This window comes from Phlebotomus papatasi, chromosome 3, assembly GCF_024763615.1.
Source record: "Phlebotomus papatasi isolate M1 chromosome 3, Ppap_2.1, whole genome shotgun sequence".
NCBI classification, from domain to species: domain Eukaryota; kingdom Metazoa; phylum Arthropoda; class Insecta; order Diptera; family Psychodidae; genus Phlebotomus; species Phlebotomus papatasi.
The window spans coordinates 21046611-21066823 of record NC_077224.1 but is presented as its reverse complement, the minus strand read 5'-3'; the positions used below and the strand labels follow the sequence as shown (position 1 = coordinate 21066823).

The window sequence follows — 20213 nt, the reverse complement described above, 5'->3', positions numbered from 1 at the left end:
GAGGTCAAGTCACAATCGCACGAATCCACTAATCATTCAGTGGAGTTGCGTTGGAGAAAGAAGTGCTCTTTCGCACAAGAGAAACAATACCTCGGTCACTTGTGATCCAAATTTTATTTTTCTGTGTCATTTTGTAAAATTGAAGAAAAAAAACCGTAAGAAAGTTTTTTAAAAAAAAGTGTGATAAGTTGTTTTTGGCAAGCGAAAAAATATTTAAAAAAAAAAACCGGTGGGACTAACGTTGATAAATAATAATTCCGTGAAGTGTATTTAGTTCCTTTTTGAAAATTGTGGGAAAAATGCCAGAAACCGTGGTCACAGTGGATTCTTCACAGCAGAGGACAGGAGCACAACCAAAGCCAGCCTCTAGCTTATCCTGGATTCAGTGCAATGTCAGCTACTTTGTCACCCTGCCCGGAATCCTCAAAATCATCCAACTGGTGAGGAATCTTACACCGTGCAACAAATATTATTGGAAAATTTTCCCACAAAATCTCTTCTCAATCAAAGAGACATAATAATACTCATAGAAATCTATTTTTTTTTTGCTGTGAAAATCTCTCACAAGTTTTTGAGTCCGCCAACACAAAATTAACCGCCCGAAGAATGGTGTCACGTCTCTCGCGCGCGCCTTGCAAATGCATTGAGTATTTTCTCACTTCCCCGTGCCATATGGTTCATCTTTACCATCCCACGGACTCCTTCTCCATTATTTTCCTGATTCATCACCCAAAACACCTTCATGATCCCCACAAATTGCCCCAATGGCACTTTAGAATGCGCCCAGAAAAGGAAAAACCACCAATAAAAGCAAATTTTAAATGGTTCAGGAAATTTTCTTTTTGTTCAAAAAGAAAAAAAAACTAATAATAACAGACACACCCCGCAGCAATAAACGCATTTTTACACCGTGTGATATTATTGTTGTAAAGTCTATTTTTCCCCCTTTACTAAAAATATTAAGCGTGATTTTTAATAGCTGAAACAACTGGTATTGTCAAGTGGTTAGATAAGGCAAAACCTCACCGACCAGAAAAAAATATATATATATATAATGTTAAAATGGATTGGAAGATTTCAATTTTATGCTTCAAGAGCAATTGACCTCGAACAGGGAACTTCTAGCTTTACACAACAGTAGTTCTCAATTAATTAAGAATAAAAATTCCCAATCAAAACACAAAGTAATGTTTATAATACATTATTTTAGAAGAGAGAAGGTCTTCTTTTATTATAACAAAAAAAAAGCAGAACAAAACAATTCTTGTATCCCTTAAGTTACTCAATAAAACTCAGTCAATACGTGTATCACTTAAATAAAGCCTTACTTTTAAGGTTTTAAAGGCAATAATTCAAGTACTTGTTCCAGTACTGTTTGATACTCTCTTTAAATTGCAAATAAATAAATAAATTATTAATTAATTAGCATTAATGGCATCATCTCAATCCATACAAAAAGCATTCCCATAAGTAATTGAAGAGCAATACATAAACTACATTGGGACCTCGATAGAGTCAACCCCCGATAAAGTCAATCACCAATAGAATCAATAGCTATTTTTTTTTACTTTTCAGACTCCGATAGAGTCAATTTTTCTTTTATTATTGAACTAATAATATATTATTTTATTATGATTATTTCGAAATTAAAACCAGTGTTTTTTGTGTATCAATGTAACGTTTTTAATACAAAAAAAATTATGTTAAGTAAATGGTAATTTTATGACAAAATTAGTATATTGACCGTGTAATCATTTTCCAACAAAATAATAATCTTTTCGTCATTTTAAGCGTTTTGACCGTTAGAAAGTTCATTTGTCTTAAAATTTTTTGATTAAGACTATGATCGTAAGGAATTTTGAGCCACCATTAATTTGGAAGTGAATAATATTATGGTCCAAACAAAAAAATCAACTCATATTATAAAAAGAAAAACGTGCAGAATGCTAGATTTTTTTAGTATAACATAGTGTAGAAACTTTTATAACTTGAAGATTATTAAACAACCCTTATTTCCACCCCACCCCTCCCCTTCAACTTCCGAAAAAACCTATATGACGTGATTTCCTGTAATAAAAAAACGATTTTGTTGGTAAAAGGGTGAAGTAGAGATGAAATGAGGATCCCTCAGGTTGACTTATTAGGGGGTCATTTGAAGACTCCAAGTCGATATCTCTAACCATTTATCGCCCATACTACAGAACAAGAAGAAAATAAAAAAAAATGGTTTTATTGCTATTTTTGTAAAGTTTAGAGCCATAGTTTAAGACACAGTTTCCTTATCTTTACATCGTGGGTGGACCTCAATATTATCACATGGAGAGTAATTTATACTTAAGATATTTACTAATAATAAAAACATTCCATATAAAATAGTTCCTTAATCTCCAACTTTTGCCCAAACATACGACTTTTTTGGGCCAGAGGGTGTAGAATTTATGGATTAATTAAATAAAATATTCTACTATTGTGTTGATTTTATTAATGATCTAGTACAAACATAAAATAATAACCCTTTCTATCAAAATTAACTCCAATAGAGTTAACGAATCCAATAGAGTCAAAGCAGGCCTGGAAATAATTAGTTGACTCTATCGAGGTCCAACTGTAATATATATATCTATATTAAAATTAAGTGCTACAGTAGACTCTGTGAAATTCTAGCGTTCGAGACTTAATTTGTCTCATCAGAATTATGGAGTCATATTAACTTTACATACTCATCATTGTGTCCTTCAGAGCAATTATGGGATATTTTACTAAAGAAAATGCATATACGATAGACCCCTTTTGCTATAAGTATTTCGTTTAGTGTGAATTCCAAAAACTTTAATGAAAAACCACAACACAATTAAGAACAACCGAAGCAAATGCTGAGCGTATCTGCTTCATTCGACAGGCATAACCAATAGTAAAATGTAAACAATTTTTTTAAACGTAACTGCATTATGAATTTAAAAAAAAATTAGGAGAAACTGGGGCAGTAGTAAACAGGGCGGTTTTGAACACTGACGATACGTATATGAATTCATAGATGCTATAGGTGTCCTTGTTCACTGAAGAAATAGTCGACATAAATCGACTATTTCTAGTTCGACTACCTCGATCTTAAAAAAATCTACTTAGCGACAGACTACTGTAAAATTAAATGAAGGCTATTGGTACGGAAATCAGTACAGTATCATATACAGAAGTTTAACCAGTTTAACAGTGCAAGTGCAAACATTTCATGTACATCTTAAGACCTAAGTAGACTCTAGCTTATGACGCTAAAATAGGGGATATTGCCCATACTTTGCACGGTTAAAAGCATTATAATGACTAAATTTCTCCTATGTTTCTTAATAAATGTGATTCTGCAATTTATTATAAAAACAGGACACTTGTAAAACATAGGAAAAATTTAGTCATTATGAAGCTTGGGATCGTGCAAAGCAAGGGCACTTTCCCCTATTAGGTAAAAGAATTATTGCAAATGATGTCTAATCGATGATCCTAAAGCCCAAAATAGACACAGGGATCGACTTAGGGATCAGCCTGAAAAATGAGGATTGATGTCGATACACTCACGGATCAGCCCAAAATTTGGAGTATTTTCTGATCTTCCAAATCTAAACTAAATTCACGAGGTCTAGTGAAATAACGGGAATTAGGCGACATCAGTGCCAGTACTGAAAATAAAAAGCTTGACTTTAGGTACGTTTGGGTGCTTTTCGAAATGTTAAAAAATGGTACGCAATGTCGCAAAATCTTAAAATGCATTAAGATTGAAGTAATGGGAATGTCAGAGTGCTCCTTTCTGTACGAAAATTACATTGATAATGCACTTAAGAAGTCTTTCAGCAATCAAAGTGTGGAGATTTAATAGAAATTTACGCTGTAAACACTAATTCTTGATCCTAAATCCCCAGTATATGATAGTTTGGGCTTATCCTTTACCGCCACATTTTTAGAGCTGTCTCCACGATCAGCCTGCGTCTATTTTCGGCATAAGCTATAAGTGTACTACAGTTCAAGAAAAATATTTAGTGCGAAATTTTACATACTAAATATTCTCGAAGATAAGCCTGAGTCTATTTCGGCCCCAATGTCGAAAATGCAAATAGGCTCAGGCTGATCCTCGAGAATACTCAGATTGAAAAATTTGGCAGAAAAAGACAAGCCCAAAATATCATACACTGAGGATTTAGGAGCAAGGATTAGCGTTTTTTGCGTAAATTTCTAATATAAATATTCTCTCTTTGATTTCTGAAAAACTTCTTATGTGCAATATTAATGCTCTTCTCATACGGCGAGAAGCACTCCGAGAGGTTTAGCCCAGTTTCCGAAAGTCTTAAAATTCTGAATAGCGAGCAATTTTATAGCCTTTTGAGAGCCTAATAGGTCACTTATCTTTAATAATCCTATCCTAAGTTAAATTTTTCCAAAAAATCGTGATTGATAGAAAATTAGAGCAGTTAAGCCATATAGCTAAGTCTTACGTCTGAAGCCAGTATTCGATTTCCGAAGCTCAGCTTAAATCCACAAATTTGGAGCTGATCCCAGAGAGTTTTGACACCAATCCTCATTTTTCAAGATGATCTCTAAGCCTATGCCTGTGTCTATTTTGGACTACACTAGAGGAGCTTGGGGCAAAATGTGACATATCGAAAATTTAAAAAAAATTTGACACCATTCAAGATAAAAAAAACACTGAAACTCAATATTTTTACGATTAAAAAATAGCCTTCACAAATCTCATTTATAGCCGAATGTTGAAACGAAGAAAAAATTTAGTTTATATGCTAAAGATTATGCGTTATTCTAGAAGTAAGGTTAAACTAGCTGTATTTTTAAGGACATTTCAATGGCTAGCTTGTTTGATCATTTCTTTTTCACTTTGCAATTTTTAAAATTTTATTTTGAGTTGAGAATAGAAAAAGATAAGCACTTCATTTTGGTATTATTATTCATTATTATTCATAATTTCATTACTTTTAGTGATAAAAGGTGATACTTTAGCCGCAAAACATGTTAAAGTATGATAATATCTATAGCATAAAATTTGTTATTCAATAATTCAAAAAATAAGAAAAATAGGCTTTAGAATATTTTTTAGCGTGAGTAACAAGCTTTCGAACAAATAAATAAGTAAATTCGAGATATAGGTAAATCAATTACGGGTACTATTCCGTTTTATGACCGATTAAGTCCGATACAGGAGGATTGGAAATTTCAAAATCTTTCACAACAATCCAAATTTAAACAAGTCAGTTGAGAAATAGGACCCTTCAAAAAGGTTAAACTTTGATCTTCGAAAATTCGATATCGAAATGGTTTTCAAACGTAGATGTCCAAAAACGAAACGAAATATCGCCTTGACTACCTCTAAAGACATGAATTTGAATTGAGCAAATTAACATGTTAAAATTGTTCATTAATTTTATTTTTCTTGTAGTCAAACAAATATCTTTTGATCCAAAATATTCCTAATATATTTATTTACACGTTATTTTTATTTTTGATATCATTTGTGCCCAAAAATAGAATAAATTTAGTGAATTATGGGGAAGCGGGACACCTTTTTGAGTTGGTGCACCTTTTAAAAAGGGCTCTTTCCTCCTATTTTTAAATGAAATTCGACTTTACCGTGATAGCTTTAGAAACCAATTGTGAAGCTAAATTAAAAAATTGCTTAGATCCATTTAAAAATATAAAAAATGTCCTTTATCAAAGGATCACCAACTCAGCTAGTATCGAGAGTTATTTTAAAGTCTTGGGGAGGATATTGTTGTATCAAACAATTTTCAAGGGGATTCCGAATAAATTCTTAAAGCTTATCCTTAAAATAATCCCACCTCCCCTTATCCTTTTTATGACAATTGGCCCCGAGTTCCCCTATTCTAGACAAAATAAATAAGTTACTAATACATAAAGAAAATTACTCAGTTAAATTAACATTTCTGCGTCATATTCACTACAAAATTCTACGAATGATCTAATTCCTAAGACTGGTGATATTTGACTAGTAAAAATCACACCTCTTTGAGACCCAATACACCTCATCACCTACGAAAAACTAGACGTGATTTCAGACGACTTCAAGTTGAAATTTCCCTAATTGTACATGGTGAGAGACACAAACAAATCGAAAGTTAGAGATATCGATATCTCTTCCAATTTTTTATTTGGGCATTTTTCCTCTAGCACAGGTCTTCAGAATGCCCACACACAATTTTTTCTGTCGATAGAAGAGAAATATTTTACCCCAAAAAAAAAGAGCGATAAGATATGTGACTTCTACTGCTATCAAAATATAAATCTCAGGAAAAAAAGATAGAAATAAAAAGCATAAAAAGGGAACTGAAATATGATGAGAAATTTGATGGCACGCGAAAGTTTTTTTTTTGTTGATGCTACAGAGAAGTGCAGTTTGCAGAAGTTGCATGATGAAAATCTCAAATTTAGCATCCAGACACCTCCATCTGTGTACGTTTAAGAATCGTGGGAATGGTTTTGTGTGTGAAAAACCAAACAACTTTACTGCATAATTTTCCCACACTCACTAAAATATTCATATCCGCCAGGCAAGAATGTGCCAATTTTATCAACAAAAAAAAGTTTGTTGATAAAATAATTTATGCATTTTTTTTCTTCTGATTTTTCTTTTATTTTTAGATAAATTTGTAACTGAAGAACTATGGCAATTGTTTGTACATCTTCAAAGTTACACAGAAATTAGAAAAAAATGTCTTGCTGATTCATTTATAATACGAAAACATTTGGAGTCTATTCCCCATATTCTCTTCTCTCTTTTCTCCCTTCTAAATATTTAATAATGCTAAAATAATGGTCATCGTGATGTTAGAAAATAGCCAGCAAATGGTATAACCTTTTCTTAATCATTAGGTCATTTATTATCTATTAAAAGAAAGTGATATTTTTCTCATATTGAAAATCATTTAAATTTTACATATCCATGTACAATACCGGTTATGCTTCGCTGATTTTCAGACTTTTTGGCGGGAAAAACAAGAACAATTTTGCATAATCTTTTAATAATTCAATACTTAAAACTGTTTCGGAGTGTAAAACTAGACTAACTAAAAATATTATTTATCGATGAAAAATTATTTTATAAATGTTGAATTCAACAAATTATTTTTTTAGCGCAGAAGTTTATAAACAATTATGTAAAAAAAACTAGGTGCTTTATAAATATTCTAAAATAGTTTGTATTGAGCATTACTTCCATTACTTCATGTAAAAATCTCGGAAGTTCATAAACATCGTTTTACTTAAAGAATATTTTACTTCGGGGAAATGGGATACCTTTAAAATAGAACTTTTATCTCCAATTTTTTTTATAAAACTGAGCCTTATTGTATCTAAATTTATCTTCATAATTTGGTTATTGAGATAAGTTAGATCATGGTAAAGTTCTGTTCCATCTAAAAATAGGAAAATAAAGTCCTATTTTAAAGGTACACCTTACACCATTTCATTGCCCTACTTTCCCCTAATCAGCTTTAAAATAAATACAGGATAGATTCTATAGATTCGAAAATTTCTACATATTAGATTTACTGCTTTTACAGTTATAGGGGCAAGTTAAATCAAAAGAATTATAGAATTCAAATTTAGGACTCTTACATTAATTAAATGACGATTAGGGTAAACGCTATGGTCAAGAATTAAGATCTTGTACCTCTTGTTCTGTAAGTCTTCTCTTTAACTGTTTTCGAATTTCAAAAGATTAATGTCTTGAAGACAGTTTATGAAAAGATATAAATAAATAAAATTTAAAAAAATAAATGAATAATAATCATTAAACCGTTTCACTGATAAGACAAGTCTAAATCTTTTTTATCGGGAAAGGTGGGGTAGTTTGTATAGTCCTGTTTGTTATATTATGTAACCTGGGCATCAATCAATAAATTATTATTATTATTATTATTATTAATGTAATATATAATGCCCAACGCACAATAAATTTTGTTTTGTAAACATGTTTTTGACATTTCAATGAGAGTGAATGAAACAGAAATCTAGTTATCTCGTTTTCCCTCATAGGAAATTTTAAAAACATGTTTACAAACAAAAGTTATTGTGCCTCGGGCATAATGCAATTCAATGTCCCATTTTTAACTAGCCAATAAAAATTATTTTTGGTTTTCATTTTCCTTCATCTCTGTGACAATATGAGAAAAACTAGTGTTCCTTGCATTTTTTTCTCCTTTCTAAAACTTTTATGACAAGCGCACAATAACTTTTGTTTGTAAACATGTTTTCACAATTTCCCATGAGAATGAACGAGATGACTAGATCTAGATCTTATTAACTCTCATTGAAATGCCAAAAACATATTTACTAAACGAAAGTTATTGTGCGTTGGGTATTATGGGCAACGCACAATAATTTTTGTTTTGTCAACATGTTTTCAAAAGAGCCTATGAGAGTAAGTGAGATGACTATAACTATATTTCACTCATTCTTTTTTTTCTCAATTTTATATATTTTTTATTTTTTATTAATTTCAAATACTGCTTTTGTGCATTTTGAGCTTGAAAGCAGCAAAATTTTGACAAATTTCAATGTTTGTGTGTTAGCTGCCACCGCCGTCTTAGCTTTGGTTATTTATTAGCTTTATTTATTAACATAAGCATGAATATTAACATATTCATTAAAAAAAAAATTAATGGCCAAAAGTACTTACATAGCCTCAAAAAGTAAGCACTTTTAGCCACATACGATTTTCATTTAATTTGTTAGAAAATCTTATTAAGGATGATATCACAATAAAATTTAGTTAATTAAGAAATGGACTTTCATTGAATAACATCAAATATTTTCATCAAAAATATGAAATAATGCAATACAATTTCTCTTAACTTTAACAAGTTTCTTAAGAATCTCATGTTTTTTTAGTGATTGTTTACCTTGTCGAGAATTTCTTTCAATAACTTAGAATTAATAAAGTCGATACAAAATCAAATATGGTTTTCTGATTCGTTAGATTAGAGGTCATAAAATAACACCCATTTTCCTGTTCTAAATGAACTCATAATTGCCTTACAATGTGATTTTACTTTAGGTGACCAAAAGTGCTTACGTTGCCAAAATGGCTGACTCTACCCTAAATCGAAATCGTGTCATAAACACCGAAAATACAGTCAGGTCAGGTCAAAACATTTTTGATTAAATCTCGGGTCAGGGAATATCGAGGAAGACGTGCGATCCATAGTTGTAAAGGTCTCGACCTCAGCTACAACATATTACAATTTAAAGAAAAAGTGAGAAAAAGCATTGTATAGTTTTCGAAAAGTTCGAAAGGGTTTGTACACGTACATTTTTCACGATCATTTCTCGCAATACGATCACTTGACGCGCATATTTTTTTTACAAACATTTGTCCGTAAATGTTCGTAAAATTTTGTCATTTGTTTGTAAACTTTTGTTAGACAAACAAAAATGTTTGTAAAAGTACAAAAAATTCTCGTCAAGTGATCGTGTTACGAAGAATGTCTGTGACAAAAGTACAAACTTTTACGAACTTTTTAGTAGGTTATACGATTTACGAGTATTCAATAAGTCCTCAGTAATTCACAAACATTTACAAACTATTTTACAAAATGTTTTTCTGTGTATATAATTGACTTTTTTTTTAAAAGAGCAGTACAGAATGTAACCTTGTATCTTGGTTTTCTTATTTTGTAAAAACAAAAACCTCTCAAGAGTTCAGTGATTTTTGTCTCACAAATTTAGCATTTTATATTCCAAATATATGACAAAGAAATCCTGAGAAATCATTCAACTTGATCTGTGATAAGATTTTAGTATCAAATGTGACTGGAGGGTTTTATTTTTGGCACCAGTGAGATAGAGAAAAGTATGTTAATCAAATTTCACGGGAGAATAGTAAAATTTTCATATACGAAGTCACATGAAATCAATTACGAAATCCACACGTTTTTCTTCTACTTTTATCTTTCTTTTTTTAAAGAATAAATAGCTAGATATATAATATTTTAATGTATAGTGCGTGTGAATAAACATTTTTCAATCTTTTACCTGTATTGCTTGTACTTTGTCACCTTATCAGTGATAAGTCGGCGATTCTTTTTCGTGCGCCACACCGATAAGTTTTTTTTTTCTTTCTTGATAATTGCCAAGCAGTTTTTGAATCACATTCAAAAAATCACAGGACAAAAACCCCCGAGACTCACCTGCAAGAAACAAAAATTTAAGAGTGAGAAAAAACTGTTGGAAAAATAGGCTTACAGTTGAGAAATTTTTGTGGTTTAATTTTCAAGAAAAAAAATGTAAAAATAACCCACATAGATAATTTCAAGACAATATATCTTGGATGTATTCAGTAGAAAATATTCATCGAATCTCTGTGATGAAAATTTTACGAGGCATAAAAACTATTCTTGTTTGGAAAATTTATTTATAAATTTCCGCTTTGTTACAAATTTTGGCCGAGAAAAAAAAAGAAATAGAAGAGAAACTAAAAGCATTTAATCAACATAAGAAGACCACATAAACGGTTCATTTTTTTAATTGTTGAATTCTTTTCTTTTCCAAAAATTAAATTTTTGATGCTCTTTTACAGCTCAGAAATTAAATAGATCGAGAAAGGCAAGACACTTTGAGAAGACGACGACAAAAAAAAAGATCTTTCTGCAACGCAACTTTCGCAAAAGTCTGAACAAGTTTCGTGAAAGAGAAATGAGTTAAAACTTGACTCACAGACACACAAAAATCTTCCATAAAGTGAAAGAAGAAAATTCCCCGAGATATTCACTTTTTTCCTTCTTTTTCTTTCATTGAAATTATCCGAGGAAAAAAAAACACGTTTGATACGGCATTTTCTCACTGGATTAAATTGCACCTGAAATTGCACATCTATCATCCAATTAAAATACATGCACAAGGTCGCACCTTTTCACTTTCTTCGCAATATATATGCAGATTTTTTGAAATATATGAAAATAGAAGATAAGACGCAGAGTGGATTAAAATAGGATGATTTCTCTTTCAAGAAACATGATGCTCATTTTAGAAGTTTCAATTGATCTTTTTTTTTCTCCATAACTCTCAAAAGTCTTTTGCGTCCACCTCTAATTGCCATTAATTCTCGACTCTACAAGTGTTTCAACATCGCAAAAAGATGACTCTACAGCACATAGCATTCAAGTCCGAGCAAGATGAAGTATTGTGTGTGAAAATTGTGAGGAAAATTAATAATAATAGATGGAAAAAATGGATGAAAAATATTTGTGAATTTATGGTAATTTAACATAAAAAATTATAATTGCTAAAAAAAACCTGTAGGTGTTTGATAGAATTGTCGTGTATATTCTGTCGAAGGCCACCTTGTGACTCTCCATGTATTAATCACAATTCTTAAGATAAGAATGTGAAGTAATCGGACAATATGTGAAGAATTTTTCCACTAAAAACACTTCCACGCATTTTTTTGGGTAAAATACTCTAAATTACAATAAACCTGAATGAGAAAACATGTAATTCGAGTTAAAGCATTTAAAAGTAAAATTGAAACCATCAAAACTACCACAATAAACTTACACTCAGAGAAAATTCTCAAAAAAAAACAGTGTTTACATTGAGCAATATCTCAAGGAGTGATGCTTTAATATTACACATAATTTTGATAAACCTTGTAATTGTAGGAGGTGTGGCCTATTTTTTATTGGTGGATCTTTAAGCACAAATTCTAATAAAATTAATAGGGTGAATTTGTTTAGAAGGATGCTACAACATTCCAATAAATAAATATTGAATAGGGGAGACTGGGGCAAAAAGTCACAAAATTGATATTTTATTTTTTTACAAGCTACTCGAGCACCTCCAAAATTTTTAATTAGCGCAGTTTTATAGGAAATTTACCGCTCTACAACTTTGTATAAGTCATTTTCCTCTATTTTGTAAGGAAATACATTTATCGAGCCAATTTCTAAAAGGTAATTTTGTGACTATTCTCAAAAATGCTGGGGCAAATAGTACCAGACATTGGGTATTTTCATATTTTGATTCGCTTCATTACAGGCTTCTGTAAATTTGAAAAATACCTAGAGGACATATTTTCATAGAAAATTTATTCATTTACACCTTTGTAAAACACCGTTTTCTCTGCGAGAAAAGTGAGAAAACGAGAGAAGCGCTTTTCAAGCTATTTTAGAAAAAAACACACAAAAGACTGCAAATCGTTTGCCCAATACAAACTAAAAGTGGCGAGACATGATAATGACGTTTCTTTTCGCCGTGAGACATCAGAAATTGCTTCGCTTTTTTGTTACCTTTTGCTCTATACCTTTTGTTACTTTTTACCCCAAGTGGCCATTTTTAATAAAAAGATTTCTGGAGAAAAGAACTTTTGTGAAATTCTAAAACAGATAGCGGATTCGTATTCAAAAAATCAAAATTATTTAGAAAATATTCACCAGTGCATCAATTTTGGAAAATAAGTAGGTAATAATTGTTATTTTCTGCAAGGAAAATATTTAAAAAATAGGGCTAAAAATTTCGATATTTTTTATTTGCTAAATTCCTTGTTCGAATTCTAAGAAACTTACGACATTGAAGAAGGTCTATGGAGGCTATCTATAGAAAAAAATTTGAGCCGCTATCTTTTTTACCTTGGAAGATATTGAATTTTGAATTTTTCGATTTGTGACTTTTCTCCCCAGCCTCCACTACTAATCAAATTTGATTATTTTGCTGACCAAATGTAATTTTACTCATTGCATTGTCAAATTCAATTTAAATTTGAGTTCTAATGGCTCCGGGACACTTTTTAGATCAGGAAAACTTGAATTCAAAATTCACATCTCTTTCTCACAAGTATAGCATGTTTCTATCTCATTCTTTTGCACTCCAAATTCGATTAAGCTAAATTTAATTTGAAGTGATGTTGAAAACAAGAAGAGTGCGAGAGAATGAGATAGACATTATGCAAACCAGGTCAGAAAGAAACGGATTCGAATTTCGATCTCATGAAATTTTCCTGATCAAAAAGGTGTGATGGAGCCATAAAGAATTACATAAGTAATTTTAAATTTCTGAGACTCACGACCCCAATAGAAATAAGCGGTTCAAAATTATGATGATGATGAATTTTAAATTTCTAAATAAAAAGATACTTTGAAAGGTTTATTTTACTTGTCAAAAATAGTAAAACGAAAAACAATTGAATACCTAGGTACAATTAAAAAATTAACAGGCTTTTACCAATCAAAATATAAAATTTATTTATTTTTCAAATAAGTTCAATTGACACCAAATCTTAAATTTTTCGCTAAATTAAACTAAAAAGTGACTCTTGTTAAGTTTTAGTCGTCCCTGAGAATACTTTTTAGAACCGAAAAATCCTAATATGAAGAGAGGCAAAAAGGACACCCAAAATCCTGCGATTATACCAATTACCAAATCAACAATTCTTAACTGATTCATATTAAACATATTGAGTGTTTTGGAAAGATCATTTTGAGCCTTAAAAATTGTAATTATTAATCGTATTGTAATATTATACAAAAGGTACCTCAACAAAATTTCCCATGACTTGACTCACTAGACTATAACCTCTCTCATTAACAATTAAATTGTAAAACCCAAATTAATACAGTTTTTTAATTCTTTTGTTTTTTGAAAATCATTTAGATACCGATGTTTTTTTTGTTTTCGGTCCATTTTAAAGCTTTTTCAAAATCGGTAATTTGTCTTGGAAAAACATTGACCTTGAATTATGACTTTTATTATATTTATCAAGGTTAACCCCTTAAGGAATGGGACACCGGTGTCCTAAAACCGAAAACAATTTCTTGACTATAGAAAGATATTTTGTCCACTAAATTGTGCGAAAAATTAGTTTTTATTTTTAGGACACCGGTGTCCCATTTGTCTTTAAAAGGGTTAATATTGATTTCACGAAATTTTACTTAAGAAATTCATTAATCCATGAAGTTACTAACATCTGTAGAGGAATTCTGTAACCGTATGATATTGTCATGACAAATTTAGAATTTTTATGTGATAAATTCACAGAAAAACAATTCGATAAACTATTCGAAAATGGGGTTCATAGTTCATACTAATTATAGTAAACTTCACAGAGCTTCTTGCAATTGCAATTTGATGTTCACTGTCAATACATTTGTCATATGACATTGTCATATCGTTGCAGAATTCCCCTGCTAATACCTTTTTACAATTTCTCCTACTGATACTGAGAGAAATCCGAAAAAGTTAAAATGACATTCCGGAAATGTTTATTTTACCCTGCAGTTTTGATCCGAAATCGGTGTAAATATTATGCTTTTTATGTGTATTAGGAGTTAAAATTACCCTTTTCATGTTAATTTTACCCTTAAAAAGGTGTAAAATTAACATTAAAAAATGTTGACATATTTTTACACCTAAAAAGCGTTAAAGTTATGAGGAAAAAAAGTTAATCGCACCTCGGTTTTTTCTCAGTGGATGTTTTATCTGCAAAAAGGAATTGTAAACTTCGTTTTATGTGTTTTATTCTCTTTTCAGAGTTTATCAGCACAATTGTATTTATAAAAATAATTAAAAAAAAAAAAAAAAAACTGATTTTATATTTTCTTTGCCCCTGAAATTTCATGAAACATTGAACCCTCTCTTGACGCGATTCAAGTTCAAATCAACTTTCAGTTTGATGATTCAATCATTCACACGAGGATTTTTTTCTCATATTTCTTTCTAGATATTTGGTGTTATTTGCATGGCTCTCACTTCACCTGCGCTTCGAGGAGGTACACATTTCTTCCTCTTTGTCGTTGTCATCACTTTCATTGCCACACTCTTGTGGTGCTTCGTGTACTTGCTGGGCATACGAGAAGTCCTCAATCTGCCCATCAATTGGCCACTAACAGTGAGTCCTTTCAACCAAACCCTATTTTTTTAATCTAACTTTTCCATCAATTTTCTAACGTAATATTTAAAAAAAAACAATATTCCAGGAACTGGTAAATACAGCACTGGCCGCATTGCTCTACTTCCTCGGATTCATTGTGCAATTCATTGCTTGGGGAGGATCAACGTGGGCCGGAACAGGAGCCAATATTGCCGGTGGTGTCTTTGGAATATTCAACTTTTTGGCCTATGTAGCAGGCACATACTTCCTCTATGTCGATCATAGATCCGGCTAATTTTTCTTTACAAAATTTTTTATATACAAAAAAAAAAGGAAGTAATTTTCACCCTCTCGCCAGAGGATAATGTTTAGTGCCAAAAAACACCACGCAATTTTTTTTGTGTAATTTTTTTTACATAACTAAATTAACTTATAAATGTACTTTTATCCTTTGTTACTATCTTTATATTATTCATTTTTTTGTTATGTATTCCTTTCTATTGTGAAAAAGATTTTTAAAAGAAAAATGAAATCCTCAGTGGATTAATATTGTTCATTTTTGTTTAGAGAGACATTCATCATTAGATATTCATGTATTTTACTTTTCCTTATAAAGAAATCTAACAGTCTCTCATCACAAATTTAAGAAATAATTGTATTTTATTTTTTAAAACAACGAGAAGAATGAAAAAACGATTGTAATAAAGTTAATTTGTACTGTAGGAAGTCTCTAGTATTTTCATCTCTCAGATATGGAAATTTTTGTCGTATTTGGAATCAATTTGTGTGCCATTTGGTCACCTCAACGTCCAAACCTTGGCATTTTCTTTCCCATTCACATTCTCTGACAATTTTGCGATGTTCTCTTGGTCTCTCTATCATGCTCATTTTCCTCTCGGAATGATTATGTTGGTGAAAATTGTTTATGTTGTAGAATACCATAAGTTCAAATGACCTTTTCTTAAAACCAGCACCAATCCGCAAGAAATTATACAAATAAATTAAGTCTAAACGGCAATTATAACAATTTCATATGGAAAAAAAACTATTTGATAAGTTTGACTTGACCCTTTGGAAAATAAGACTTGAAGAAAAATCAGTCACAATATTTACAAATTAAGCCAAAAAAATACCACTAAGAAAAACCTAAAAAGTTAAAACAACTCTATGGCAGAGTTGAATTAACTCTCATCGATGTAATTGTTACTCTTTTTCGTTGTAAATATTAGTAAATAGAGTTGAAACAACTCTTCGTGCGAAATAATTCGTCAGATATCGATGTAATTATTACTCTTTTTCGATGTAAAATTTCATCTCGACTGAAGTATATGCTTGAGTGTTTTTGTTTTAAGAATATACTTCGGTCAAGAAGACTTTCGTGTGACAAAGTTCATATGGAACATCAACTAGAAATATGCCTAACAGTGTTTCATGAAGACATGTGCGTGCATAATACGTGATATTTCGCTCGGAACATAGGGAACTTGAGGTCAAGAAAGTACTAATAAAGTAAATGGTAAAATAAAAAAAAAACATAAAATTGCAAAACATATTCATTTTGGGATTTGAAAGAGTTATTTTAACTCTAACTAAGATTTTTTAGGTCTTGAAACGAGTTATTTTAATTCTTAAAACGAGTTATTTTCAGTCTTAAAAAGAGTTATTTACACTCTTTTGTCATGTAAATTTTAGGAAAAAAAACTTAAAACAACTCTTCCGAATATTACATCTAAATAGAAGTAAAATCAACTCTAAAATATAGTTAATCGAAAATCACAACGAAAAAGAGTTAATTCAACATCGATTCGAGAAGTTTTACTTGAGTATTTTTCTGAGTGACTTGATTAATAAATAATTGCATAAGAACGCATTAAAAATTAGATTAAATATTTCAAATTTAGCGCCCTTTGCCGTATAAGCCTAAGCTCTAGTAGCCAATACCCAGCAAAAATGCTTCATTAAAGTAACTTGATATTTTTTCTAAAAAAATTGAAATTTTCTTCTTAAATGAGTATCGTTGAACCTTTAGCCTTACACGGGTTTCAAATTAGGTGCCAAATCACTTTCTCCAATTTGTAATAAAAAGGGGTGACAAGCAAAATGCTCGAATTCGTGACTAAAAGTACTTTGGCATCATTTACTTTTTTCCGTTCTCAACCTTAAACCGATTCATAAATCACTCAAAAGATCTCCTACAATAGATTAAAAAGTAATACAAATTAATTTTCGGACAAAAAGTACTTATCGGTTCGTAACCGCTTCATTATCGGTTCACAACCAATCTGAACTGATTTATAAGTTACTCATGACATACGCCAAAATACACCTCAAGATTAAAATATAATTAAATTTTAAATAAAAATTAATTATCGGTCATGAACCGGTTCATAACCGATTGATACCGGTTCAGTTTTATTGGAAATTCAAAGACCTTTCTAATGACCCCAAACATGATACCATTCGGATGAGAAATACGCTCATTAGAGCTTTTTCACACTTTGACCTTGAAAAACTGTTTCTAAGAATAATTCAAAGTAGTCTCCAAGAGGTAGAATGTGGAAGTTTTGTGGGGTAAAAATATATTTTTACCCATACATTTACATAGAAAGATTTTGCTGTTTTCGTGGAGTTCGAGCAGTAAAAAGAGCAAGCAATCGTAGTAATTTCTCAAAATCCAAAATTTTGTCAAACATAAATAATCTTCGTATCTTTGAATTCTTTTAAATAATTTTGCAATCTTATCAAGATTATTATGATTCTTAAGATGCAGAGAAGTTTTGCGTGAATTCTATGTTAAGACGCATAGAAACAAGCTCAATCTATTATATATGAATAATAGGGCGGCGTTTCAACTAGGAAAAAAAATTTTTGGCACTATTCTCAGGGTGCTGCATTTGATAAGACAAGAAAGTTTTTCTTCTACGACCATATGATCAGAAGCCGTTTAGAGGTGGCTGAACGACCCTCTCTGTAGTGCAAAATCCAGTAAAATCAGAAATTTGTTCTACAGAGAGGGTCGCTCAGCCACCTCTAAACATCGTCTGATCATATGGTCGTAGAAGAAAAACTTTCTTGTCTCATCAAATACAGCACCGTGAGAATAGTGCCAAAAAATTTTTTTCCTAGTTGAAACGCCCTAATGAATAACTTCCTATCCTTTTAACCAATTATATCACAAAATAGAAAGAATAAATACCCGCAAAGATCTATAATTAACTTACATTTAAGAATAAATTGAAATTGATTAAAGTATATTAAGTAAATTTCAAGGAATATTTAGTCACAAGGTAATTCGAACTTTAGCATTTAAAGTTCCCCATTCGCATTCCCTTACTCAATTTCGCGAGATTATTTTCTTATTTTTCTCTACAGAAGGGACTGTTTGAGTTCATAAGAGAAAATTTATTGCGTCTGGGTGGAGAAGCCAGACGACGCCACGCAACAAATTCCCATGAGAGGGGGTGGATTAGAAGGATGATCACTAAGAATTTAAAAGAAATTATATGGAATCAACTACGTTACTTTACGTTTATAAACTATAATAACTGAATAAAAATCAAATGATTAAGAAGCAAATCTCCTACGCTTGTGTAGAAAAAACTCTTCAATGTGGACATACAGTAGACTCTCGCTTATCCGTGGACTCTTTTTCCGGGTGACATAAAAAAAATCCGTGAGACAGTTGAATTTTAAAAATTTTGTTGACATATTTTCCCCGTTTTGGGTTTTTTTGTTAAAGCAAATGTGCTCTATCTACTGTTAATTCTTTCTCATTGTAACTTTTTTGGACAGTACGCATGTTTAGAGAGAATGTCGATTCAGTCAGATCAGAATTCACTCTATAAATTTGCAATGCAAACGAAAAAATCGTTAGATTTCAAACATTTTGATGTGTATCACTCTCAAAATCCGTGTGACATTTCGGTCCCGTTCCACGGATAAGCGAGAGTCTACTGTATTTTTATCTAGTTTTATCCATAAAGGCGTCTACACATTGGGAGCAATTTTCGTCAAAAATTGCGTTTTTGACAGAAATTTGACGTTTCCCCCTACAACGCTGCAGGGAATTTCCTTCAAAAAAGCAATTTTTGACAAAAATTGCTCCCAATGTATAGAGGCCATAAAAGTCAAATTTCCTTAGTAAAATTCATCTTAAAATGCGGATAAGTAAATGAAGGATATGTCTCCATTTTCTGAAGGATGTAGCAAATACAGGGCTCAAAACTAAAAATATCAAATGGGGCCACTTAAACCATGGATTGAGATTGAATTGTCCCAAAATCGGTTGTAATTGGCTAAATTCGATTGTAATAACTCCGGCACACACTTTAGATCAGGAAATGAAATCAAAATTCACATATCTTTCTTTCTCAAACGTTTTGCATATTTATATCTCATTCTTTCGCACTCCAAATTCGCTAGAGCTAAATTATTTTTATGATGTTTAAAAGAATAAGAAGAGTGCGAAGAGTCAGATAGACATACGCAATAGATCGAAAAAAGAATGGAATGCGAATTTTGACTTTATGAAATTTTCTTTCATGAAGTTTCCGGAACCATGGCTCCGGTACATCTTTCAAATTGGGAATACAGTGCTGTCTCTCTATATGCACAGTTTGGGTACTTTTTTTGACAGTTCTCTCTCTGAATATGCACAACTTTTTTTTGAAATTCCCAACGGTTTTTTCTTTCTTTTAATAAATTATCATTTTTTTATTGTTCTAGAATTTCCAGTGTTATTTTAAATATAATATGAGACAGAAAAAATAAAATTAAGAAAATTAAAAACAAGAAAAATTAGTTACCAAGAAAATAATTTTCTTTATTACTTTGTCAAAATGTAAACAAATTGATTTTGAACGCAACCGACACAAAAGCTGTGCATATAGAGAGTGTGCATATAGAGAGACAGCACTGTAATTCGTTAAGTCAAAATTCACATATCTTTCTTTCTCAAAGATTCTGCATAAGTCTATGCCACTTTTTCGTTCTCTTCCTCTTGTTCTTATTCTTTTAAACATCACACCAAATTAACCCTCTAACAGTGTTTTCTTTAATACGCAATGTAGTAAAATAATTTTGTCTAGAGTAATTAATGGTCAAATAAACTCAAAAAAAACCATCCGTTCTTCATTATCTTTTTTCGTTTGGGCGCCAGGTGAGAAAAGGTAGACCGCCTGGAGACGGTCATTTCTGTTTATTAAGACATCAAAAGACTGAAATATTTTTATTGAAAATAGTGAACAAATAGTAAAATAAAGAAATTTTGAACGTTTTTTATGGATGAATGTTCTGCAATTATCTTAAAAAAATGATAATTTTTATGAAAAAATCG

The 20213-nt window shown here is 31.1% G+C and overlaps 1 protein-coding gene across 1 annotated transcript; it reads left to right on the top strand.

Moving 5' to 3' along the window:
• Window positions 1-15: 15 nt before the first annotated feature.
• Window positions 16-15604, top strand: LOC129808114 (CKLF-like MARVEL transmembrane domain-containing protein 4). The gene is made up of 3 exons (XM_055857833.1): window positions 16-440; window positions 14729-14896; window positions 14985-15604. Exons 1-3 carry the CDS (start codon window positions 300-302, stop codon window positions 15171-15173), a joined length of 498 nt encoding a protein of 165 aa, XP_055713808.1. The 5' UTR covers window positions 16-299; the 3' UTR covers window positions 15174-15604.
• Window positions 15605-20213: the final 4609 nt, after the last annotated feature.

What these genes read in the sequence shown, in the direction of transcription:
- LOC129808114 (XM_055857833.1), top strand. Translation starts at nt 300, where the DNA reads ATGCCAGAAACCGTGGTCACAGTGGATTCTTCACAGCAGAGGACAGGA. An exon ending in TCCTCAAAATCATCCAACTG is followed by an intron (nt 441 to 14,728) that starts GTGAGGAATCTT and finishes ATTTCTTTCTAG; the next exon opens with ATATTTGGTGTTATTTGCAT. An exon ending in CCATCAATTGGCCACTAACA is followed by an intron (nt 14,897 to 14,984) that starts GTGAGTCCTTTC and finishes ACAATATTCCAG; the next exon opens with GAACTGGTAAATACAGCACT.